At 37.0% G+C, this 27,983-nt stretch overlaps 2 protein-coding genes and 1 long non-coding RNA gene across 5 annotated transcripts; 2 read left to right on the top strand and 1 right to left on the bottom strand.

The window, feature by feature from the left end:
- The first annotated feature begins 9,302 nt into the window (after positions 1 to 9,302).
- Positions 9,303 to 10,042, top strand: LOC110857767. The gene is made up of 2 exons (XM_022106377.2): positions 9,303 to 9,598; positions 9,694 to 10,042. The coding sequence occupies exons 1-2, from the start codon at positions 9,346 to 9,348 to the stop codon at positions 9,939 to 9,941; spliced, it is 501 nt and encodes a 166-aa protein (XP_021962069.1). The 5' UTR covers positions 9,303 to 9,345; the 3' UTR covers positions 9,942 to 10,042.
- Positions 10,043 to 10,897: 855 nt separating this feature from the next.
- On the bottom strand, positions 10,898 to 13,832 carry LOC118438204. The gene is made up of 5 exons (XM_035858078.1): positions 13,455 to 13,832; positions 12,847 to 13,203; positions 12,607 to 12,767; positions 11,911 to 12,238; positions 10,898 to 11,520 (listed from the first exon to the last, which is right to left on the bottom strand). Exons 1-5 carry the CDS (start codon positions 13,823 to 13,825, stop codon positions 11,013 to 11,015), a joined length of 1,725 nt encoding a protein of 574 aa, XP_035713971.1. The 5' UTR covers positions 13,826 to 13,832; the 3' UTR covers positions 10,898 to 11,012.
- Positions 13,833 to 16,345: 2,513 nt separating this feature from the next.
- Positions 16,346 to 17,963, top strand: LOC118438156. Of its 3 annotated transcripts, none has more exons than XR_004836614.1 (5): positions 16,346 to 16,627; positions 16,719 to 16,817; positions 16,949 to 17,027; positions 17,137 to 17,214; positions 17,297 to 17,963. It is a non-coding gene; the product is annotated as an uncharacterized LOC118438156 (long non-coding RNA). The 3 variants fall into 3 exon arrangements; XR_004836613.1 differs by having other exon boundaries at positions 17,137 to 17,233; XR_004836612.1 differs by having other exon boundaries at positions 17,137 to 17,963.
- Positions 17,964 to 27,983: the final 10,020 nt, after the last annotated feature.

Here is a 27,983-nt window from a genome sequence, read left to right as displayed (position 1 = left end):
TTTCTTTTAAAATTTAAATTTGCTTCATGTTGGATATGATAAAACAACTATCTAAGATCATGTAAATCCAAAAATTGCCAAAATGGGATGAAAATAGGATTTTTGGCAAAGGTTTGAATGCGGTAGTTTTAGTGGTTGCAATGCTTTTCAGGGGGTGTGGCGGGCGCAGGTGGGGACATGGAGTAAAATCCTCCTTCACTTTCCATACACTCACCTGATATTGCAATATATTCCATAGGGCATCAAAATCGGGTGATGTCCCCTTAAACATGTCTCTGAGAGACTGATTTTTCACTCAAAGTAGTAAAAAGAGCGAAAAAATCATCTTAAAGTAGATTTTATTTTTGAGCAGAAAAAGCGGAAAAAAGATCGGAATCGCATGCGCAGTGCGGTTTACAAAAAGAGCGAAAAAATCGTGAGCGGAAAAAGCGATTTTTTTTACAAAGTTGGGACACCCTATTATTTATATTTTATTTTAAGTGTCCCAAAATCCAGTGAGGAGTTAGTTTATGTCTTTCTCCAGGATTTCGTATAATGCCCATTGACAGAAATATACTGATCAGTATATTTCTAAATGGTTTATGCGACAGGCTTGTAGGGTCGAATAAAGAGCACTGTTCACCTCGAGGAAGGAAACTGACTCTGTGTTGATCGAATGTGACTCCAGCATCTGCCCTATGACTGTTTGGGTATGCAGAAATGTATGACGATTTTGTACATAGATATGTATGTAAATAGGTACATACATACATACATAAGCATGGTAAGTGCATATGTAAATATATATACACATCCAGGGACATTAATGCCGGGTACGTTTAACAACCTTTATAAATTTTGCCTTTCAAGATATTGTTTAGCAAGGCGTTCAAGTTGTGAGCCATACATAAGTTATGACTTGTATATACGAGTATTTAGGATAGGACGAGCTTTTAGTTAAAGATATGCTGAAAAACATGGGACTTATTTAATTCCTTTCGATTTTCTGAAGATGACGGAAGGCATCCAACTTATGAAAACTATGTACTTGTGACTACTTGTTTAGAAATTTGGAGGTGGCATAATTACAACTGAAAAGGACTCCAATTTGTGCATTCGTTAAACAATTGAATCCTCATAGCAAATATAGAGAGCACGTATGTATGTAAATGTAGATATTCAATAAATTGACAGACAATGGCAATTATTTAATATGTACTTTATTTTGTTTGTAATTGTCGGGATATTTAATCCTTTACAAATTTACCTTATTTAACCTTCTAAAGCTGAATTGAAATAATATTTAAGAAGCGTGGTGTCTGGTGAAACTGGTGAAACTCTTGCGTCTCGTATAGACATCAAGCCCTTAGTTTTTTATGTATTCAAAGGAAAAACTGTATTCTATTTATGTTGATACCACATTACCACAAATTCCATCCCTCAATTGAAAACGTATTGTCTAAGCATGTGGTCGCAATTGTCATTTCATACTTCCCCTGAATTATCACTAGTGAATGGTGATAATTGAAAGGATAAGTGAAAGGTAATATGTATGTACTGATTAATTCACCACAATCAGCCTGTGGTCCACAGGCTGATTAAATTACCACACTGGTCTCATGTATTTATGTACATACGGGTAAGTCGATGGGTACATACATATACGGATAAGTACATTCTTAGGAAACTGGTATTAAATCTATATTTGGTTTAATTAAACCATTACTGACCGTAGTACATTTAAGTATTTATGACTCCACCGGCACGGATATAGAGTACATTGCCGTTTAGTAATCTCTGGTAATGAAAAATTTACCACTCAGCAACAAGCTACTACCATCATCAAGCTACTATCATCTGGTTGGAAGTTATGGCCAAATCAATACCAGTACGGAGTATATATGTGACTCTAGGGTCTCCCAAGTTTGTAAAAAGATCTGAAAAAGCGAAAAGCTAAAAAATCTGAAATCCGTTTTTTTCGCTCAATACTTGACTGTCCCGATTTTTTATCGCTTGAATACTCAGGAGCAGAGAATGGGTGGTCAGGAGACTTTCGAGTTTCTTTTAAAATTTAAATTTGCTTCATGTTGGATATGATAAAACAACTATCTAAGATCATGTAAATCCAAAAATTGCCAAAATGGGATGAAAATAGGATTTTTGGCAAAGGTTTGAATGCGGTAGTTTTAGTGGTTGCAATGCTTTTCAGGGGGTGTGGCGGGCGCAGGTGGGGACATGGAGTAAAATCCTCCTTCACTTTCCATACACTCACCTGATATTGCAATATATTCCATAGGGCATCAAAATCGGGTGATGTCCCCTTAAACATGTCTCTGAGAGACTGATTTTTCACTCAAAGTAGTAAAAAGAGCGAAAAAATCATCTTAAAGTAGATTTTATTTTTGAGCAGAAAAAGCGGAAAAAAGATCGGAATCGCATGCGCAGTGCGGTTTACAAAAAGAGCGAAAAAATCGTGAGCGGAAAAAGCGATTTTTTTTACAAAGTTGGGACACCCTATTATTTATATTTTATTTTAAGTGTCCCAAAATCCAGTGAGGAGTTAGTTTATGTCTTTCTCCAGGATTTCGTATAATGCCCATTGACAGAAATATACTGATCAGTATATTTCTAAATGGTTTATGCGACAGGCTTGTAGGGTCGAATAAAGAGCACTGTTCACCTCGAGGAAGGAAACTGACTCTGTGTTGATCGAATGTGACTCCAGCATCTGCCCTATGACTGTTTGGGTATGCAGAAATGTATGACGATTTTGTACATAGATATGTATGTAAATAGGTACATACATACATACATAAGCATGGTAAGTGCATATGTAAATATATATACACATCCAGGGACATTAATGCCGGGTACGTTTAACAACCTTTATAAATTTTGCCTTTCAAGATATTGTTTAGCAAGGCGTTCAAGTTGTGAGCCATACATAAGTTATGACTTGTATATACGAGTATTTAGGATAGGACGAGCTTTTAGTTAAAGATATGCTGAAAAACATGGGACTTATTTAATTCCTTTCGATTTTCTGAAGATGACGGAAGGCATCCAACTTATGAAAACTATGTACTTGTGACTACTTGTTTAGAAATTTGGAGGTGGCATAATTACAACTGAAAAGGACTCCAATTTGTGCATTCGTTAAACAATTGAATCCTCATAGCAAATATAGAGAGCACGTATGTATGTAAATGTAGATATTCAATAAATTGACAGACAATGGCAATTATTTAATATGTACTTTATTTTGTTTGTAATTGTCGGGATATTTAATCCTTTACAAATTTACCTTATTTAACCTTCTAAAGCTGAATTGAAATAATATTTAAGAAGCGTGGTGTCTGGTGAAACTGGTGAAACTCTTGCGTCTCGTATAGACATCAAGCCCTTAGTTTTTTATGTATTCAAAGGAAAAACTGTATTCTATTTATGTTGATACCACATTACCACAAATTCCATCCCTCAATTGAAAACGTATTGTCTAAGCATGTGGTCGCAATTGTCATTTCATACTTCCCCTGAATTATCACTAGTGAATGGTGATAATTGAAAGGATAAGTGAAAGGTAATATGTATGTACTGATTAATTCACCACAATCAGCCTGTGGTCCACAGGCTGATTAAATTACCACACTGGTCTCATGTATTTATGTACATACGGGTAAGTCGATGGGTACATACATATACGGATAAGTACATTCTTAGGAAACTGGTATTAAATCTATATTTGGTTTAATTAAACCATTACTGACCGTAGTACATTTAAGTATTTATGACTCCACCGGCACGGATATAGAGTACATTGCCGTTTAGTAATCTCTGGTAATGAAAAATTTACCACTCAGCAACAAGCTACTACCATCATCAAGCTACTATCATCTGGTTGGAAGTTATGGCCAAATCAATACCAGTACGGAGTATATATGTGACTCTAGGGTCTCCCAAGTTTGTAAAAAAGATCTGAAAAAGCGAAAAGCTAAAAAATCTGAAATCCGTTTTTTTCGCTCAATACTTGACTGTCCCGATTTTTTATCGCTTGAATACTCAGGAGCAGAGAATGGGTGGTCAGGAGACTTTCGAGTTTCTTTTAAAATTTAAATTTGCTTCATGTTGGATATGATAAAACAACTATCTAAGATCATGTAAATCCAAAAATTGCCAAAATGGGATGAAAATAGGATTTTTGGCAAAGGTTTGAATGCGGTAGTTTTAGTGGTTGCAATGCTTTTCAGGGGGTGTGGCGGGCGCAGGTGGGGACATGGAGTAAAATCCTCCTTCACTTTCCATACACTCACCTGATATTGCAATATATTCCATAGGGCATCAAAATCGGGTGATGTCCCCTTAAACATGTCTCTGAGAGACTGATTTTTCACTCAAAGTAGTAAAAAGAGCGAAAAAATCATCTTAAAGTAGATTTTATTTTTGAGCAGAAAAAGCGGAAAAAAGATCGGAATCGCATGCGCAGTGCGGTTTACAAAAAGAGCGAAAAAATCGTGAGCGGAAAAAGCGATTTTTTTTACAAAGTTGGGACACCCTATTATTTATATTTTATTTTAAGTGTCCCAAAATCCAGTGAGGAGTTAGTTTATGTCTTTCTCCAGGATTTCGTATAATGCCCATTGACAGAAATATACTGATCAGTATATTTCTAAATGGTTTATGCGACAGGCTTGTAGGGTCGAATAAAGAGCACTGTTCACCTCGAGGAAGGAAACTGACTCTGTGTTGATCGAATGTGACTCCAGCATCTGCCCTATGACTGTTTGGGTATGCAGAAATGTATGACGATTTTGTACATAGATATGTATGTAAATAGGTACATACATACATACATAAGCATGGTAAGTGCATATGTAAATATATATACACATCCAGGGACATTAATGCCGGGTACGTTTAACAACCTTTATAAATTTTGCCTTTCAAGATATTGTTTAGCAAGGCGTTCAAGTTGTGAGCCATACATAAGTTATGACTTGTATATACGAGTATTTAGGATAGGACGAGCTTTTAGTTAAAGATATGCTGAAAAACATGGGACTTATTTAATTCCTTTCGATTTTCTGAAGATGACGGAAGGCATCCAACTTATGAAAACTATGTACTTGTGACTACTTGTTTAGAAATTTGGAGGTGGCATAATTACAACTGAAAAGGACTCCAATTTGTGCATTCGTTAAACAATTGAATCCTCATAGCAAATATAGAGAGCACGTATGTATGTAAATGTAGATATTCAATAAATTGACAGACAATGGCAATTATTTAATATGTACTTTATTTTGTTTGTAATTGTCGGGATATTTAATCCTTTACAAATTTACCTTATTTAACCTTCTAAAGCTGAATTGAAATAATATTTAAGAAGCGTGGTGTCTGGTGAAACTGGTGAAACTCTTGCGTCTCGTATAGACATCAAGCCCTTAGTTTTTTATGTATTCAAAGGAAAAACTGTATTCTATTTATGTTGATACCACATTACCACAAATTCCATCCCTCAATTGAAAACGTATTGTCTAAGCATGTGGTCGCAATTGTCATTTCATACTTCCCCTGAATTATCACTAGTGAATGGTGATAATTGAAAGGATAAGTGAAAGGTAATATGTATGTACTGATTAATTCACCACAATCAGCCTGTGGTCCACAGGCTGATTAAATTACCACACTGGTCTCATGTATTTATGTACATACGGGTAAGTCGATGGGTACATACATATACGGATAAGTACATTCTTAGGAAACTGGTATTAAATCTATATTTGGTTTAATTAAACCATTACTGACCGTAGTACATTTAAGTATTTATGACTCCACCGGCACGGATATAGAGTACATTGCCGTTTAGTAATCTCTGGTAATGAAAAATTTACCACTCAGCAACAAGCTACTACCATCATCAAGCTACTATCATCTGGTTGGAAGTTATGGCCAAATCAATACCAGTACGGAGTATATATGTGACTCTAGGGTCTCCCAAGTTTGTAAAAAAGATCTGAAAAAGCGAAAAGCTAAAAAATCTGAAATCCGTTTTTTTCGCTCAATACTTGACTGTCCCGATTTTTTATCGCTTGAATACTCAGGAGCAGAGAATGGGTGGTCAGGAGACTTTCGAGTTTCTTTTAAAATTTAAATTTGCTTCATGTTGGATATGATAAAACAACTATCTAAGATCATGTAAATCCAAAAATTGCCAAAATGGGATGAAAATAGGATTTTTGGCAAAGGTTTGAATGCGGTAGTTTTAGTGGTTGCAATGCTTTTCAGGGGGTGTGGCGGGCGCAGGTGGGGACATGGAGTAAAATCCTCCTTCACTTTCCATACACTCACCTGATATTGCAATATATTCCATAGGGCATCAAAATCGGGTGATGTCCCCTTAAACATGTCTCTGAGAGACTGATTTTTCACTCAAAGTAGTAAAAAGAGCGAAAAAATCATCTTAAAGTAGATTTTATTTTTGAGCAGAAAAAGCGGAAAAAAGATCGGAATCGCATGCGCAGTGCGGTTTACAAAAAGAGCGAAAAAATCGTGAGCGGAAAAAGCGATTTTTTTTACAAAGTTGGGACACCCTATTATTTATATTTTATTTTAAGTGTCCCAAAATCCAGTGAGGAGTTAGTTTATGTCTTTCTCCAGGATTTCGTATAATGCCCATTGACAGAAATATACTGATCAGTATATTTCTAAATGGTTTATGCGACAGGCTTGTAGGGTCGAATAAAGAGCACTGTTCACCTCGAGGAAGGAAACTGACTCTGTGTTGATCGAATGTGACTCCAGCATCTGCCCTATGACTGTTTGGGTATGCAGAAATGTATGACGATTTTGTACATAGATATGTATGTAAATAGGTACATACATACATACATAAGCATGGTAAGTGCATATGTAAATATATATACACATCCAGGGACATTAATGCCGGGTACGTTTAACAACCTTTATAAATTTTGCCTTTCAAGATATTGTTTAGCAAGGCGTTCAAGTTGTGAGCCATACATAAGTTATGACTTGTATATACGAGTATTTAGGATAGGACGAGCTTTTAGTTAAAGATATGCTGAAAAACATGGGACTTATTTAATTCCTTTCGATTTTCTGAAGATGACGGAAGGCATCCAACTTATGAAAACTATGTACTTGTGACTACTTGTTTAGAAATTTGGAGGTGGCATAATTACAACTGAAAAGGACTCCAATTTGTGCATTCGTTAAACAATTGAATCCTCATAGCAAATATAGAGAGCACGTATGTATGTAAATGTAGATATTCAATAAATTGACAGACAATGGCAATTATTTAATATGTACTTTATTTTGTTTGTAATTGTCGGGATATTTAATCCTTTACAAATTTACCTTATTTAACCTTCTAAAGCTGAATTGAAATAATATTTAAGAAGCGTGGTGTCTGGTGAAACTGGTGAAACTCTTGCGTCTCGTATAGACATCAAGCCCTTAGTTTTTTATGTATTCAAAGGAAAAACTGTATTCTATTTATGTTGATACCACATTACCACAAATTCCATCCCTCAATTGAAAACGTATTGTCTAAGCATGTGGTCGCAATTGTCATTTCATACTTCCCCTGAATTATCACTAGTGAATGGTGATAATTGAAAGGATAAGTGAAAGGTAATATGTATGTACTGATTAATTCACCACAATCAGCCTGTGGTCCACAGGCTGATTAAATTACCACACTGGTCTCATGTATTTATGTACATACGGGTAAGTCGATGGGTACATACATATACGGATAAGTACATTCTTAGGAAACTGGTATTAAATCTATATTTGGTTTAATTAAACCATTACTGACCGTAGTACATTTAAGTATTTATGACTCCACCGGCACGGATATAGAGTACATTGCCGTTTAGTAATCTCTGGTAATGAAAAATTTACCACTCAGCAACAAGCTACTACCATCATCAAGCTACTATCATCTGGTTGGAAGTTATGGCCAAATCAATACCAGTACGGAGTATATATGTGACTCTAGGGTCTCCCAAGTTTGTAAAAAAGATCTGAAAAAGCGAAAAGCTAAAAAATCTGAAATCCGTTTTTTTCGCTCAATACTTGACTGTCCCGATTTTTTATCGCTTGAATACTCAGGAGCAGAGAATGGGTGGTCAGGAGACTTTCGAGTTTCTTTTAAAATTTAAATTTGCTTCATGTTGGATATGATAAAACAACTATCTAAGATCATGTAAATCCAAAAATTGCCAAAATGGGATGAAAATAGGATTTTTGGCAAAGGTTTGAATGCGGTAGTTTTAGTGGTTGCAATGCTTTTCAGGGGGTGTGGCGGGCGCAGGTGGGGACATGGAGTAAAATCCTCCTTCACTTTCCATACACTCACCTGATATTGCAATATATTCCATAGGGCATCAAAATCGGGTGATGTCCCCTTAAACATGTCTCTGAGAGACTGATTTTTCACTCAAAGTAGTAAAAAGAGCGAAAAAATCATCTTAAAGTAGATTTTATTTTTGAGCAGAAAAAGCGGAAAAAACATCGGAATCGCATGCGCAGTGCGGTTTACAAAAAGAGCGAAAAAATCGTGAGCGGAAAAAGCGATTTTTTTACAAAGTTGGGACACCCTTCTATATACCAGTTTTTTAGCAGTGTACATATATTTGGAAAATTGGGCCGTAATAATGTTTCATTCATGTATTTATCAATCCAGGATGAATTTATCTGTAATTAAGTAACTAACAAATTCAGTGAATCGGGCAGAAGAAAAGCGACGGAATTAAAATATGCATATCTCAATTTTCACATTCTCTGTCGATTTTGAACATGCCTTGATATTTTCTTGAATGCTAAATCTAACGCGCAGTAAGTTTAGAAGGTGTAAATTTGCCAACTTGTGGCTCATTTTTACTTACCTCTGGATGCAATTATCTCCGACAAACTTGAGCATTGGGAGATAGTCTTTCTTCAAATTTCATACAAATTAAATTTGTGATCGATTGTCACCAATTTGGTAAAAATCTTAGAACTTACGCTGGGAGCATTAAGTACTTATAACTTGGCCAATTTTTACCAAATCGCATTCGCAAGGGATACGAGATTGGATTAATAATTGTAACACAAAAATAAGTATGTACTTCATCGACTTCTCCCGAGTGCATATTTATCATGTATGTTTCTACACATGTACATATGTATGTGTATGAGATCAATCAAAGATTGGAAATTTGACGCATTATCTTTCCCCTTATCGTCTCCATCCCCGATAAGCGTGGTCTTCATCAACATAAATACGGGTCGAATCGCTCTCAGTGACCCATTATTCCCCCTTTACCATAATCCTCGTTTATAATTCTAATTATCACTATGCTAAAAACAGTCACTCTCATCGCCCTCCTCGTCTCGGACTCCGCAGCCTCCGCCATCCATGGGGCGTCTCTCGTCCAAAAGGGAGCTGACGCCACATTCGATGCCACAATTTTGGGCATCGTTGATCCCGCGCACAGATGCGAAAATGGTGTCGGACTTCCTCAACAGCTCCGTATTTCTGATTGTGAGGGAAGATGCCAATTCAACCCTGGACAGATATATAACTGCGAGTTGGACTTTTTATCAGGCGGTAATAAAGTGAAGCTTGGCAGACATATGGGACAAAGAAATACTAAATTTATGTATGTAACTACCCTTGAATCTTGTTAATTTTTAACTCCACAGGCTCAGAAACCCATTCACTCACCTTGCAGATCGAGATTTGCATGATCGAATCAGTATCCTGCACGGTCATCTTGAACGTTGAGCTACCAAATTCGCCTGTTCAGCCAGGATTTATGTACACAGTGAAATATTCAATTACTCCAGACGAAGTCTTGTCCGGGCAGGCTGTCGAGTTTTATACGAGATTATTTAACACGAAGTTCGACATTTTGCAAGTTTGCGTTACGGCAGAAATCGACATCTTGTAGAGAATTGGAACACGAAATTAGACGCGAGTGTGACTACTACTAATAAACTAACTAATAAGCTAACTAATAAAATGTATGTATTTACGTACGAAATATCTGTACAACAAATAGCATCAAATAATAATTTTTTCATATTTACTTACAATATTATCCATAATTTTTTTAGTCTACGGAGTGGCCAAATTTCTGTGTCAAATTAATTTTCTTATTTATTGTTTTACAGTTTTTTAGTATATGTGTAAGCATTTAAGCGTACGTTATGTGAATATCTGACATCAGTGTATGCAATTTTAATTGATCTATATTTTTGCATGTCGCTATTTACTGATGATTGAAGTAGGAAGGTTATGGGACGAACTAATTGACTCGTTAATCAATTACAATTACGTATTGACCACCCTCCAAATCATTATCGAGCTAAATATGTACATATATAACTACATATATAAATGCACAACTGCATATGTACATGCATTTGCTGATTGACGTCAGTACGGGATTACATTGATGTACCTACTACTCAACGATGGGATTTATAAATTGACATCTGCCCCGACACATGTAGATTGATTGATTCCCTATCAATGATAAATTTACACCGCTGGATTTTCCCGATAATCTGCTTATCCGTACATTCAAATGTATAGTATACAATGATGTCACACAAAAATGTAAATTTTTGTGTGATGTAGTTTATGTTCCCTGATCCTACGTCAGTTGGGGGAAACATGTAGCGAAATTGGTTTATGTTAATTGTTGGTTAAGAGTGTTTCTTTTCGCTAAAAACACTTTCATACGTTTATAAACTTTATTTTAAAGTTGTGTCCCAAGTTTTTTAATCTTGGTTCATGAAATTTTTCATGCAAATTCTGTATGTACATATAAATTCATCAAGCCTGGAGTGATGAGAATTTATTGCATTTTGCACTAGATTGATTTTACACAATTTTGCACAATTTAGTTTGACACATTCGGTTTTTTTATTCTATCAGTAAATTTCTATGTACTATCGGAAGCAGAGAAATTTCGAAGTTTTATTCATAATCACAACTTCAATATATCCATTTTTGTTTACACAAACGCATTCACAAATTTCCCAATGGCTTCTTCATTCTCAATAAAGAACTTTTCAAATAGGGTTACCAACTCGCCGTCGGTGGCCATTCCCTTGTCGACCGGTCCCAATCCCCTCTTAATAAACTGAACGATTCCCATTAAAGCAGTCTTATCATTTTGATTGACCTCCTTGTCCTTGTCGCATCCGGCATCGGCGCATTTTTCCAAATTCTGCCCATCCTCGGCAACCTTCTTCAAGGCCGAGTTGGTCGAGTGGAGGATATGTCGGGTTAGGTGGATCATGTGCGGGCGGGCTTTTTGTCGCACGAGGGCCAAGTATTTCAAGCAGACTTGAGTCAGGAATGAGACGCTGGGAGAGATTGGTTTCTTTCCGATTCCGGGCAGAAAGGCGGTCGGTGTCCAGCTCGGTGGAAGCGCAGATTTGTGAACGGTTGTAAACGCGACGAGTTCCGCGGCGGAGGTCAGTGTAACCAAATCTTTTAAGGGGAGGATTGGTTTTGTCCTTGGGGAAAGGGAAGTTATTTATTTTAGTGAAATATCTAGGATATTATTAGTGGTTTAAGCAAGAATTAAGGGACAATTCAAGTCGCTGTGCAACTTACAAACCAAAAATATCATAATCTTCCTACATAAATAAATTTGATAAATTCGCATCAATATCATCTGGCAATAAATTTTGCACATAAAATGACCGATATGCACAAGTTCGCAAATCATTTTTCAATCCAATTTTCTTAAAAAAGTTGAGAACTTGTGAACCTTTTATTTGGCCAATGGTACTGTATAGTTGCCTGAATATCTATGTCACGCTTTAGTGGTTTTGTATTGCATAATTTTGCGAAATTTATGTACATACGTATATGAGGCAATAAATATACATACGTATACTCACAGAAAATCATGTCCCTCCTTAAACTCAAAGTGTGGATTGGCCCAGTTTACCACTCCAGTCGTGAGGGTCAACTCGAGGAGCGGTTTCATGTATGCAAAGCAATCTGTACGGAGCGCCTTTTGATAAAAATCTAGCGCTTCGTGTGAAGTAGAAAAGTTTTTTCCAGCTCCAATCGCACCGGAAGTCGGACAGTTTCCAAATCCGTAAAATATTGGACCATCCGTTATGTTTTCGTGGGAAGAGTACGCTCCTGGAGAAATTGATGCGGAAAACTGGGTCTTCCAGCCAGGATATTTCTTTAAAGGGTCATCCACCAGTTTGGAGACATCTGAGACAAAATATTCTGTTAATTTATGAAGTCAGATTTCGCAATCTCTCAGATTCTAGTAAATTTCAAAAATTCACTCAAAATAAGTTAGTAACAAAACCGGCATCGCATGTCGGTCCGCCACTTTGGTAAAGATTTGCCACCGAATGGTAACTCAGTTATCAGAAAATTCAAATTCGACGCTTCCAGGTCACAAATTGATTAAAATGGGGTGACATCCTTTGAAAACTATTAATTATTACCCTTCTGTGGTACATTTTTACCAACGTGGTAGAGTGACTACACGCGATGAAGATTTTTTACCGAACTAGCAAATTCTCATCCATAATGGCCTTTAATTGTCCTAGTGAAAAAATGCATCACTTTACCCCGCTTCTTCCTCCCCATTGTTTCTGCGAGGGCCATTGCCGTACCCACGACTTCCATTCCGATTCCCGCGGCAGCTGAGCCCACGTGAGCAGCGACGCAACCAATTGTTGTAAGGGAACAGACCAGGTCGGTTGTCGACTGGACAAGGGATCCAACCATGCTAGAGATATGGACATAAATCTGTTAAAATCATCGGCATAATCGAAGTTACCCGAATTCGGGTTAATTACTGAACTAACCCTGCAATAATGTCGGCTCTTCCAAGCACCGAGTTAATTTCTAGGTCGAGATACAAATCGTAATTCTCGTTCGGGTCGGAACTATCGCCGGTTTTTATGGGAAGCTTGTCCAACTCGTCGACGACCACTTTGGAAGGTTCCTTCTCCCTGAAGGGGGGCAATGTGGGGTACGCGATATTGATATTGATGAAGCAGGGCAGTATGACACTGTAGGCGCAGGATATCGCCAAATTTTGAAAGGGTTGCCGCCCGTGGACGAAATGCTCGTCGAACGTCGTCCATTCTACGACGATCTTTTTGGACAGGCCGGAAGCGTCCGTGATTGTTGAGGTAGTTTTGTCCAGAGGTGCGGCATCTCTAGAGGAAAAATTGTCATGTGTTAATGCAAAACTTGGCAAAATTATCAATTTTAATGCAAATGTAAGGGGACGTTCGTAAACTTCATAATGCAAATTTTGGTTTTTTGGACACCCGCTTTAACATGTGTCACATCATTGTGCCCTGACTAACCACCACCCACCCACTCTTTGCGTAATGAAGGTTCCAAAATTTGTAAATTTTCCGTTTCATATAAACCATGACGAGATTTTTAAGAAATAATCACTCACCGAATTATAGCTACTTGTCCGTAATACGAGTCAGTCCCGCCCGCCTTATTTCTTCGCAAGACGATGTAAATTCGCTTCCCCTTTTTGAAAGGGAGCTTGTCCTCGTCTCCCGTTAAAAGAATTGCATCTTTCCCAGCGTCGTCCCCATTTCGCTCGTAGGCAGGAATCCCACCCTCGTCCCCTTTAAATCTGTACGTGCTGTGGAGATTCGTCTTATCTTTGTGCTGGACGAGGAGCGAGTCGTTCCGAAAAGTTGACACGTCCCCGGAAACGGCGCTCTGTTGGAGAATCACTTCCTCCAAAGATGCACCCCCACACCGGGATGTAAATGCGGTGACAATGAAGACAATCCAGGCAATATGGGGAGCCATACTTATTTAGTCTACGCCTCCAGACAGAGTGGTGACCAGAATTTACATTTTTTGACAGTGATGAAAAGAATGAGATTTTAGGTGGTGTATTTTAATAACAATAATGGCAAGTGCATTTCCTTGTTATATAATTAATGAGTGCAGGCCGGTATATCTCTCGATCCATTGTGGAGTTGTCACGCCGAAGTTTGTGAGGAAAATGTCAAAAATATTTGCATACATACATACAAAATGTAAGTACATATGTTGTATGTACTTATGTAGTCATGTTCTTTGCCTGGAAGTTTTTACATGCATTTGGTTTTGAGCAACATGTGTATTCGTAATTATCAGGAAAGAAGATAATTTTATAAAAGCATACTGAGATTATATATGTACATAATTCGGTAAGCTTTGTAATTTATGAAGAAAGCCGCAAATTTTCCTGGGATGCATGCGCTGTATTTAAAGTTACCTAAATTTAAAAGACGAGCAGAAGTTGGTACGCATGTACATATAGGATAATGGCTTCCATTAGTCTGTCAAATCGGAAAATACAGATATTGTTATGTGAAAACAATGCAACAATTAAAAATTAATATGACATGGATGGACATCATTTAAATAATTTTTGTCTGAACTGCTTCATTAAAATAAATTGGATCATTGTATCAAATGTCATTTATAACTTGATATTTCAAGCAAACAAGTCGCAAATTTATGAAGAGGTACATATAAGTATGTGCATGGACACATGTAAATAAAATTTGCATATGTACAGCACCAGGGCATAAATTTAAACCCACCCGTATGCTGCGCGCCCCGATAGCTCAAGCTTATCAGTAGATTTTATTTAGCCATCGGGTTTAGGTTTATGTTGTACAGAATTTAACTGGCTTTCCAACGGTACTACATTTGGTTATGAAAAAACTAACGGGTATGCGTAATTAATCATACCAGAAAAAAACACAAAAAAATTAGCTGCAAAAGTTTAAACCCGCTTCTTATTAAAAATTGCTTCATGACGAAGGGGGGTTAAGGCATGGGTTTAACAATTATTTACATTCATCCTAGGTACTCTACTTGCAGAAAAAGCTAAAAAATGTAACCCCCCTTCGTCATGAAGCAATTTTTAATAAGAAGCGGGTTTAAACTTTTGCAGCTAATTTTTTTGTTTTTTTTTCTGGTATGATTAATTACGCATACCCGTTAGTTTCTTCATAACCAAATGTAGTACCGTTGGAAAGCCAGTTAAATTCTGTACAACATAAACCTAAACCCGATGGCTAAATAAAATCTACTGATAAGCTTGAGCTATCGGGGCGCGCAGCATACGGGTGGGTTTAAATTTATGCCCTGGTCCTGTATATGTGTACTAGTATGTAATGTATTTAATGTAAATAAGTATGTACGTACATACATCGGTATCACATATTATATTAACGTTTTGATGTATTGAATTATTGTTACCGTTTTTATTCCTATCCATTGAGTTAAGATATGCGATCGGATAACATATAAAGGTCATGTTAAAAAAATTCTTCATGTTCAACAAGAAAATTTGTTCACATTTTTTCATGAAAACTATATTTTATTCATTTACAACTTCATTTCAACATCAATCAAAAATGAAATATGAAATTTAAAAATAAGTATATCACAAATTTCAATAAAGAAAGTCTTGCTACCGTACAATGGAAGTTTAATCAGTCAAAACCCATCGCTTCTCTTTGGATTTGAAACCAGGGTTCAAACCATAACATGGCTTGTAGTCGTCCCACATTTGGAAACATTTCCACAACCCGGGGGCAATGCAGTTGTATCGGAAGTTCGAGATGAACCAGAGTCTCACAAACCTGAGCTCCGGCTTCAATTGGAAAAAACGTTTCCGAACAAAGTCTCACTTGGTCCATGAGAATTGGCCGAGGTAGTAACGTCAAAGATTGAAGTAATGGGAAATTGTGGGCATAATTGAGATACTGATTTCCTCCCGCAGGGAAAGTGAGGATGACACCGTCATTATTGTTCTTAGTGCGTGGCCAGATCACCTTGAGAACTTTCAGCGAATACAGATCACTTAAAGAAGGATGAAGATATGGTTATTGTTTCAGTATAGGGAAATGGGGTTCCAAATGCTGTGATTGGCTGACGGTTTTTGTGGGCATCCGCCCATAAAAACAGGGCCGTGGCACAACTCAATTTTTCCCAATCTCAATTTCCCATTACTTGGAAATCTCACTCCTTTCTTGACACCAAAATCAGGTGTCTCCTTTACCATCATTATTGCTGCCAAACTCGGAAAAGCTGAGTAATTAAAAGATTATTTAATATCCTACAAATTAATTTTCTGACATCCACTCAATTACATAAATCGGTTCAACTCACCACAAGTTAAGCTCTAAGCTTCAACTCTCAGTAAGTAGTAAAAGAATTACTATTTTCTTTCAACAATGAACGGTGGGGACACAAATATGGTGGTGACACGTTCATTTTTACGAGTGATTTGGATGTTAATTTATTGCGATTTATTTGTTCAGGTAACTGCTAAGGACAATTTTTCATCCATTAATTTTGCGACCTCTCTGCCGTGCCCCCACCAGAAATCTGTGTCATCGCCGGCCAACCTGGTAAATAACAACTTTAACTGGATTCTGCAACAATAAGGACCAAGGAACTTGTATTTCGTAATGCACTATATTTTATTGAAGTATACACTCATCAATTACCATTAGTTGTTGTTCGTGACCTGGTAACAGTGTGAAATTGTCGGAAACTTCGTTAAAGTTTTACAAGATTCAAAAATAGTTTCTCATATAATGAACGGTGAATACACATATATGTACATTCATGTATGGTGAAAACACGCTCATTGTTGGAAATTAAGTTCCACTAAATTTATTTTTGTGAATTGCAGATATAATATTTGTGCCAATTGTTACTCAATATTGTGACCTATTGCCCCTTCCTCCACCAGATCCGTGTCTCCACCGGTCAATTTATCTGATCTATCAGTGTGCGTTTATACAAAGCAAATTCAAATTATATAATAATGAACGGTGGAGACACATTAATATGGTGGAAACACGTTCATTATTGCAAGCAACTGTTATATCAATATTTCCTTGTTATTTTGTTTAATTACAGACTCATCAATTACTATGAGACCTTGTTCGTGACTCGGGAATAGTGTGAAATTCTCAGGAACTTCAGTAAAGTTTACCAGGTTCAACCATAATATTAAAATAATAGTTTATTATCTCCAAAAATTAAAAAAGCAACGAACGGTGGACACACACATGTATATGGTGGAAACACGTTCATTTTAATTACAGATTCGCCTTCATGTACTCAAATTCAGTGTGACTTTATCAAAACCTTCTTCAAAATCTTCTTAAAATAAACAATTAACGGTGGAGACACATAAATATGGTGAAAACACGTTATTTGTTTCAAGCAGGTTTCAAATTACTAATTGCTTGTTATTTTTCGCAGGAAATCCAGTTGCTCAAAACATTTATTTGAATTTAATAAACCGTCGTTTGTCACGGTCCGAAATATAAAGTGTTGCGGTACTAATTGTGATAATTCTTGAAACCAAGAAAATCGTAATTACTCCTTTCTGCCAAAGCGTCAGAACTTCCGATGCAAAATAACTCATTTCTCTCATTCTTTTTTCCTCTGATAGCTAATTTTAGTTTTTTTAAAGGTTCCAGCAGTGGTGTAAAATTCTCGACATCGATAAGGAAAACGTATCACCTAAAACTGTCGTTTGCAGCAAACACTTTTAGCCACCTTCAAGAAATTTCTCAAAGAGTTTTACCGACCTCTCCACCCCATTTGTGTCTTCACCATTGTCTGTGTCTTCACCGAAAGGGGGGTGGGTTAATTTATCCTTTATATGAACAAGAAGATAAAGATTAGAAATAAGTTTCACTACAGTTTGAAGTAGAAGAATCAGAACCACATTCAACTGTTTCCATTTTCCTTATATACTCAAGGCACGAAAATTATTGCTACTATTTATAATAAAATATTTTGCAACCGGGAAATTATTTCGATGTTTGGTTATTACGGCAAAGTTGTTTTTATTGGTGAAGATGCATTATTAAATCTATAAACAACAAAGATGTTTTATTCACATTAGATAACAATTGCTTCAATATATCAATATCAATATTGCCGGTGGATACACACTTTCAGTGGTGACAACACGGCGGTGGAGTATATTTTTTTAGTTGTTATTTAGACGTTTGTCAGACGTAAAGTTAGTAAAATTGTATTTATGCTAAATCAATTTTTGTCGCAATAAATTTGGTTGTAAATCTGCATCACAACAACTTTCAGTTTTTAATTAATTATTCGAACTTAGAAAGTCGCAAAAATTCTCCATTCGAGATGACGAAAATCTGTACAAAAATTAAGTCACATTAAATCCTGAGCATGGTTGTAAAACTGCTCTGACATATCTTGTCGTTAAACTTACTTAATAATTGATGATGGTGGGTGGGTGTGGTAGACACCGAAGCACGAAAAACTGTTTTTTTGTTCTGGGACGTAAAATATAAAGTGTGATGAGAAGAGATGGTAAAGGGTAAAGTGAGACGGATGGTGCGCAGCGAGTGCTATGGCTTCATTTATGCGGCATCAAAAATACATGGAGAAATTTGAACTGCGAACCAGCCAATCACATCATTCCAGCCCCGTCCTATACTGAATAACTAACATTGGAACTGTTTATCTCTGTAGGATACCATGATCGTTGGAGAACTTTGAGCTTCGGAAAGACTGGCATTGCAAGTCTCCTGGGCCCAATAGTCGTATCTGGTACGGTGAATTCCAGCCTTTCCAACGTCTTGCAATGTCTCTCAAGCAATTCCTGATAATTCAAGATCATCGAGCCTCCATCAATGTTCAACTGTTTACCCAGCACAAGTTTCTTTAGCGGTTTGTTTAAGCCCTGGATCAGTAATTCAAGCCCTTTTTGAGTAATGTGACGGAATTCAATTTCCTCCAAGTGAGGAAAATTGTGCAAATTTTTCAACAGCGTGACAGCAATTGGAACAGAAGGACATTTGAGATGAAGGGCTCGCAAAGATTTCATGGCGGAAATTAAGGGTCGCAACCAAGTAGTGGGAACAACATCAGGCGGGAGCCAGATGCTAGGCAAGATGGTTATGGCGACCGAGAATACTTCAAGTTTGGTCAGGTCAGCTGTGAATGAAGGGGGAGAATAATTTACAGTAGTGGGATCGCTTTCCCAGTAGCCTCAGAATTCCAAGTGTTGAAGGGACCCTGACAATTTCTGGATGAATTTGTGACAAACTGTGTAATCGAATGGTGACCCACCCAGCTTCAGTTTTTTGATTTGGGGACTTTGTCCGAGAACTTGATCCAACTCAGTGACCAGTTGGGCTCGAACTTCTGCATTATTTACTTCAGATTCCGGAAATGTGATGGACCAATTTTCTAGCGGGGGGAAGTTCTCCATTTCTCGGGTGTATCGAGAAAATTGGTCTAAACTGATGGGTTTTAACGAGTCTTGTCTGTGCCACAAGTGGAAATTTACCACGGCTTGTTTTTTAATATGTCGGATGGCTTCTTGATTCCATTCTGGGGCTACAAGTCGAGCGAGTTTCAATTCATGGAGATTCAGATAGGAGAAAATTTGTGATAAAATCTAAATAACACAAATTAATTACTTGCTAAAATAGAGCAGGTTTTGACGTGTTTATTTATAGAGGGATTAATTTGCCCAGACTTACGAGTGGATTCTGCCCAGGTGTGAAAACACCGTTAAAATCCAGCTCTGAATGATCCCAGTATAATTTTGGGGTCTAGATGGAACGTGATTTAGTTGTTTTTTATAAATGCATTACCAAAATTGACAAAGTTAGAGTTTATTTACCGTAAACTTCAGACTTCCTACATGACCTTCCTCCACAATTTGTAGTGATAATTCGTCTCCATGCTGCAACTTGGTCGTCTCCTTTGATTCAACGTTGTTCAAATAAAGTGGAATCTCCTAAAATAAAAACAAAGTTGAAAATATTTCCTTGTTATTTTTTGTAACATATTTTTAAAACAATTTTTCTTACTTCGAACGGCGTGATCCAGAAATTGCCGTCCTTGCTAATTATTTCGCACAGTGAGACTTTTGGTCTACCTGGGTCGCACCAAAAGAGGAATTTGCCGTCAGGCTTACTTTCCGAAGAAGTATCTCCGAGTGTATACTACAATTAAAAACAGTTGATAATTTTAATTGATCAGAAAATCCAGTTTGCATTTAAATTCATATTTTTTTGGTGTGCAAGAAAATAATCAGTATTTTATAGTAGTATTTCAGACAAATTAAGTGTTACTTTAATTAATTTAATACCTTTTGACCCTCAACATTTTCTAGAACGGCGTATCGGTCCCAAACATATTCGTCGTCAGTAGGATCGATGATTTTTGGTAATTTAACACGCAGTTCTGAAAACTGCAGCATGATTTATTTATTCACGACAATGTACACAGAGATAAATTTTGCTTTGTGGGTTAACTAGTAATTAATTTCCCAATTTTTTAAGAGTTTGGAAACTGAAGGAAGTTACAGTATGTGTATAAAGCGTTGTGCACTTTTGCATTCAAACTTGCCACTGAACTGAATGCCAAACTGAAAAAAGTGAGACTTTAAATAAATTCTGTCCACTGAAAGTCATACATGAAAATGAATACCGCTCACGAAAACGAAGAGAGAGAAACAATTCATTGTTTGAACAAAAACCAGACAAAATTTAAATTGGTCTAAATTTACATTTACGTACTTAATATTCTGCTTAATTCTTGGAACATGATAAGATATGATATGATATAACAACATCTTCATAAATTGTTTGTGGTGAACACTGATGATCTTCCTTGACCTAACCAACTCGTCATTCACATGATGTCTGTGTTGCGAATTTCTGACATTTTGCAGTTTGTGTGCTGATTTTTTTAAAGTTGAAACTAAAGTTTTTAGTGTACATCGTGGCCATAAAGTTTCTGATGACACCCAAAAATCGCCATTCCATAATCCCGCACAAAAGTTTCGAAAATTGTCTTCCTGTTTTGTTTTTGGAACTAATTTTTTCTGACAATGTCCACCAGACATTTATCCTCGTTTGTGGAAAAAATTATAAAAATCCACCCACCATTGGATGAAGGAGAAGGCATATCCCAAATCGCTCTAAAATTTCGGGTTCCCTGAAATACCTTGAAGTTGTGGAGGTATCAGAGCTCATCCTGGGACGGAATTCATCTCACACCACCCAACATACACTAGGTTGTTATTTCGAATACGATTTTAGAAATAATCTATCGAAAATCTGGTAGTTCGACAATAAAGTGTGCGGCGGTCCTAAATCTCGAAGACCGATTTAATGATTTTGATAAAAAATCTCTCGTCCCAGTATTCGGAGTAATATTAAAGCAAGTGATTGGGGTCACATAGCTTCAGAACTACAATGCAAACTCATTTAAGGACAAAATTATTCAAGGCCTAGTGAATTTTGGTAATTTTCTCGATGAAAACGGCTATTTGACTGCTGGTGTAAAGGGTAGGGAAATTTTGTGTACGCGCACGATCAAAATGAATAGTCATCCGGTGGCAGATCCTGACTATACGAGGTACCAAATTGTGAATAGAAACAGGGTTTACGAGACGAAGATTAGAAAAAAAATGACTACCATTAATGGTTTGTGTTTTGCTCTGCTCTCGAGGCGCGACGGAACTGATCGTCACTTTTGGTTGTCAAAACATGTAAGGACCGTTTCACCGTGACCATATCTTGCCAGTGTACTATGATACTGTAGGGACTTATCCACTTTTTCCGAATTCGAAAGAAATTCCATCTCAACAGGATGGGCCACCAGCCCGTACTTCAAATGCAACCAATTGATTTTTGGAAAGACGGTTGTTTATAATCTTGGGGAAGGGGGTGTGGCTCGGAAACTGCTTGGAACTGAACCGAATAGAACATTTGTGACCTAAACTCAAAAGCTACGCGTGCGTTGAACCACGGGATTGTACCTCCCTGATTCAACGTTTTTAAAACGCTTTTTAAAAAATTTTCAAATTGGTTTTGGGAAATATGTGAGAAATTTTCAGGGCAGAACATCAGAACAAGTTTGTCTGGAGGATACCCACAATACTGATGCATAAAATGCTATAAAATATTTGGTTAATAAAATTTGTTTCTTGTGAAAATAACAGTTCTTTGATACTATGCTTCGTCTCATCAGAAACTTTATGGCCACCATGTACAAGTACAGCTCTGTTCTAATGTGTAGGGATTTTTTTGTGGTTAAGATATGTGTTTGAGAAGTATAGAAGTATGCAAAATTTGCATTCCAAAAATGCATATAAATTAGTACAAAGTTTGTCCCATCCCATCCCAGCATCGAGATCGATCTCGAAATTAGGAATCTCATCCGTTGCCCGAATCTAGTGAATGGGATCAACTTGCATTGTGGGGAAATTTGATTGGTTTCGATGGACCGAATCTTACCCTCGAGACGACCTAACGTTTATAGAGTACTATATTATTTAACGCGTACCTTAAATACGCATGGGATTGATAAGTTCATTAGCGTATTAAAGGGACATTTAGACTAGCGAATTGAAATTTGGCACCCATAATGCTGACTATAAAGTGAACAAATTGTAAAAATTTCAATTCAAAATTTCTACTAGCGCTAAAGATATTAAAGGTAAAATCGTTTTCGTGTGGACTACCCTCAGTAAATATATGTGCATATGTTGTGTGTGTTTGTTTAAGTGTGATATTCAAGAGTTGAAGTGCTTAAATTTAACTATGATGTACCTACATAATATGTAATGTAAGTACATACATTTTATGGCGTCACACTTTACATTGTCTCGTCTCGAAATTAGATTAATCGTAAATTGGTGGTCATTCATTATAAAACTCATTTGACCAAGGCGAATAAAGAAAGTCAATTAATTTGGAAATAAAAAGAAATGCATTTTGCCAATTACAAAACAACGGGTCAGATACGTACATGCTTATTCTGGGTTTTCACTTTCGCTGGAAATCCTAATTATCACATTATTGTTACGCAATTCTGAGTTTATTTCCCTTCAGACGATCGTTTCAAAACCATCTCCGACTCGTTTAAAGGTTCCCTAAAAATCCGAAATGGTTGTTACCTCACTGATGTGGAAATCCCTGGATCGTTTCTCCCAATATTTTGATATCTTCTGGAAAAATCCGGTGGCATGGGACATCAAAACGAAAACATTGGTTTTCACCCCAATTTCAAGGAATCTTATTCCTTGGATGATTTCCGTGTATGGTTTTCTAACCGTTTTAAATGGTAGCTTACTATTAATCCTTATTTCTCAGTTGTACGGGTTCGCACAACTGAAATTAATAAAGCTGATCATAATATTGTGCTGGAGTGGGCAGGTTGTGTTTGCCCTTGTGCTGGAATCTCTGCTCGCTTTTACGGGCATAAATGTGAGTTATGCATTCAACTCGCTGTCAGTCTTGGCTAGGAAAATTTGTAAGTTTAATAATTACTAAAAAATTTATAATGCAGCCTTCATTTAGCCCGAGTCAGGTTCAGACATAGCTCGCAATCGATCATAGACCAATTTATTGCAAGCTTTGGGTTCAGACTCCGCACCGACATACAGATATACCCTGACTGGGCTAAAAATCGTAAAAGTTTTCAGTATATAGGACAGGACGTTCGCAATATTTACATAATTTCTTGCATTGCACTCCAAGAAATGGTAACGAATTTAAGGTGCAAGAAATCCAAGAAGCAGGCGCCACCTAGCGGTTAGCCCTGTGTACTATGAGGATTGTCGATTCTTTTCGCGACAAATGCTGGCAAAATTAAGGTACACAATTTTTATTTCAGGTGGCCGAACCATAGAACAAGAACATACCACGTCCTTAGACATGAAAGGGATCACGCTGAACTTGATTATAATCTTCACGTCCAGTCAGGCCTTCAACACCTATGTCTTCACCCTAATTAGCTCAAACTTAAATCCGTATAGTCAATTGTATGCCATCTTTGCCTCAAAAGGATGGAGTTTCCCGTTACTGGCAAAATTTGTCCTTTTCTTTCTCCGACTTACAATGATCATCCCTGTGTTCCAAATTTCCCGCATAGTTTGCATTATCATTTGCTGTCCCATGATGTCCGCTTACTTGGCGCTCGAATGTTTGTCGACCATTCGGAAAACGGGAGTTTATTACATGTCGTCTAGAAATAATGTCATTGTAGATAAATATCTCCGCAATTATGCCAGCTTGCAGTTAATTTTTAAAATATCGGACGATTTCATTGCTCCAAGTGCTGCAGTGGTAATGTTTATTACAATGTGGCTTAGCGTCTTATTTAATTTTATTTCCATAAATTTGTACGGAATTATCCCGCCTTCCGTGTTTCCCTATTTTCCGATTTCAGCTCTCTTTTCTGCGGGGTGTATCAGACTGCTAGTGCCGTTGTTGGTCGATCTTTATGAAGAATGTCGAGTGCTTCAGGCCAGGTGGAGGTGCTTGTTGGGTGGAAGCGGTGATAAGAAATATTTGAAAAGAAAGCTACATTCGTTTCGTTCAGTTGCCGTGTACGGGGGGATTTTAGGGTATAACTTGTACAAGTGCAAGAGGTCGACGAAAATGAATTTTGTGGGAGCTATAATTAGTTACACGATATCGGCCTCGCTATCCTTCAATGCGGAGTATGCGCACAAGTTTAATCTCAATTAAGATTACGGTAAAATGTGTTTTTCCGATTTTGTTAGTTTGTTAGATTTACTCGGAGTGTTGTATAACAAGGCCTAAATACATATTTTTAATTTGTGGATATCAAAGTTGAAGGTCAGCCCTGTGTTCTTAAAAATTGAGTGCATAGAGGATAGGAATTTGTGAAATATTAAAGATACATACGTACGTTTGAATTGTCTTCGTCATTGGTATAATGATGCACACATCATGTGTGCATCATTATACCAATGACGAAGACAATGAAACATGTGTGACACATGTTTCTATATATATAAATATGTGCATATGTGTTTGTTTAGGTGTGGTGTTCAAGAGTTGAAGTGCTAAGGAGGAGAGTACGCCAACCTGATAATGACAGATCTTGATGTCCTTTGGATATATGGTAGTACCCCCTCTGAAAGTAAAAAGTGTGAAGCGGTTTGATGCCATGGCCCAATTTACGCCCGTCACACCCCTTTGAAGGCGCGCCCGATGCCAAACTAGCTGCACTAAAAAATTCGCCAAAAATCCAATTTTCTTCGGATTTTCATAATAGTTACATATTTATGATCCCAAATAGTTGCTTTGTCATATCAGATATCAATCTGAACTATTTTGGAATTTTGAATTTTTTCAAGCCATGCCCTTTTCAGGAAATATTCGAAAATATTGAAAATTTCTGAAAAGTTAATTTTGCAACTCAATATGATAAAGGGACTATCTGGGATCACAAATATATAATTATTATGAAAATCCGAACAAAATTGGATTTTTGGCGAATTTTTTAGTGCAGCTAGTTTGGCATCGGGCGCGCCTTCAAAGGGGTGTGACGGACGTAAATTTGGCCATGGCATCAAACCGCTTCACACTTTTTACTTTCAGAGGGGGTACTACCATATATCCAAAGGACATCAAGATCTGTCATTATCAGGTTGGCGTACTCTCCTCCTAAGTTTAACTATGATGTACTTACATAATATATAAGTACATTTTTATGGCGTCACACTTTCAACTTTACATTGTCTCGAAATTAGGTTAATCGTAAATTGGTGGTCATTAATTATAAAACTCATTTGACAAAAGCGAATAATGGAAAGTCAATTAATTTGGAAATAAAAAGAAATACATTCTGACAATTACAAAACAACGGGCCAGATACATACATATTTACTTGCTTATTCTGGGTTTTCACTTTCGCTGGAAATCCTAATTGTCATATTATTGTTACGCAATTCTGAGTTTATTTCCTTTGACGATCGTTTCAAAACCATCTCCAATTCGTTTACAGGTTCCCTAAAAATCCGAAATGGTTGTTACCTCACTGATGTGGAAATCCCTGGATCGTTTCTCCCAATATTTTGATATCTTCTGGAAAAATCCGGTGGAATGGGACATAAAAACGCAAACCTTAGTTTTCACCCCAATCTCAAGGAAACTTATTCCTTGGATGGTTTCTGTTTATGGTTTTCTAACCGTCTTAAATGGTAGCTTGCTATTAATCCTTATTTCGCAGTTGTACGGATTCGCACACCTGAAATTAACGAAGGTGGTCATAATATTGTGCTGGAGTGGGCAGGTTGTGTTTGCCCTCGTGCTAGAAACCCTTGTAGCCTTAAAGGGCATGAGTGCGTGCTATGCATTCAACTGTTTATCCGCATTGGCAAGGAAAATTTGTAAGTACAGTAATTGTTTAAAAAATGGGAATATATCAAATTCGTAAACACCTGACGAAGAAATAAGTATTCCGAAAGCTATAGTTTCATATTTACATTAAATATTTATCATGTCCTCAGAATCCATGAATTCTTCTTCAACAATTTAAATAGAAATTTTAGTAATATGAAAATGACACGAAACAGAATGCTTAATTCCTTGCACTGCAAGAAATTACAATAATTGCAAGACGCCACCGATCCGCTTGGTGTTGCTAATTTCCTGCAATTCGTTTCCTCGTACAGCAAACATTGACATAAATACATACATAAATACATATGAATTTTAAGAACAAAATCATCTTTCAGGTGGGCGAACCATCCTGCAGAAATCTACCGCATTCACGGACTTGAAGGGGATCATGCTCAACTTGATCGTAATCGTCATGTGCAGTTACTCCTTCAATATTTACATTTTCGCCATAATTAGTTCAAACGTAAACCCGTATAGTCAATTGCATTCCCTCCTTGTCACAAAAGGATGGAGTTTCCCGTTACCGGCGAAATTTTCCCTTTTCTTTCTTCGACTTACACTGATCATCCCTTTGTTTCAAACTTCTCGCATAATTTGCATCATTATTTGCATTTCCGCGATATCCGCTTATTTGGCACTCGAATGCATTTTGACCATTAGCAAAACGGGGATGTACTATATGTCGTCTGGAAATAGAGTCATTGTGGATAAATACCTTCGTGATTATGCCAGCTTGCAGTTACTTTTTGAAATATCTGACGAATTTATTACACCAAGTGTGGCAGTGGTGATGTTTATTACGATGTGGGTGAGCGTCCTGTTTAATTTTATTTCCCTAAATTTGTACGGAATTATCCCTCCTTCGATATTTCCAAATTTTCCGGTTGCGGCTTTCTTTGTTGGAGGGTGTGTCAGATTGTTAGTGCCGTTATTGGTGGATCTTTATGAAGAATGTATGGTGCTTCAGGCCAGGTGGAAACCCTTGTTGGGTGGCTGTGGTGATAAGAAATATTTGAAACGGAAGTTACGTTCGCTTCGCTCAGTTGCCGTGTACGGGGGGATTTTAGGGTATAACTTGTACAAGTGCAAGAGGTCGACGAAAATGAATTTTGTGGGAGCTATAATTAGTTACACCATATCGGCGTCGTTATCCTTCAATGCGGAGCATGCGCACAAGTTTGATCTCAATTAAAATTACGGTCCTGTTGTATAAATGCAATTATAATCAACACACTATGTTCTGTTTTAAGTTTGCATATTTTTAATTTGTGGAAATTAAAGTCAATCAGTGTGCTTAAATGCGTAATACGGAAATGAATTGGTTAAATATCTATTTTAAGTACGTATGTTTGAACTGTGTTGTTCATAATTAATCGTACATAAATTCTTGCACATACTTGCACATTTATGTTCGTATGTATACGTTTATGATATATTTCGAGGGGTATATATTTTCGTACTTATGTATATGTTTACTAAATTCTGCAGATGTACGTGCATAAAAATATATGTAAGTAAATAGGTGGATATTATTACACCTGGAGTCTAATTGACTTACAAACTTAATTTGTAAGTCAATTAGGTTTTAACCCGCACACAGTTATGTAAGCTGTAGAAAACCGTGTCTCCTACGGAAAAGTTAATTAGTGAAATTTTGTATTATGAGTGCATTTATTTATATTGGTAGACAATATTTTTATAGATTTAACGAGTCTGGCTTTACCTCG

Source organism: Folsomia candida, unplaced genomic scaffold (assembly GCF_002217175.1).
Source record: "Folsomia candida strain VU population unplaced genomic scaffold, ASM221717v1 Fcan01_Sc019, whole genome shotgun sequence".
Taxonomy (NCBI): Eukaryota; Metazoa; Arthropoda; class Collembola; order Entomobryomorpha; family Isotomidae; genus Folsomia; species Folsomia candida.
This window is presented reverse-complemented; position numbering and strand designations above follow the sequence as displayed.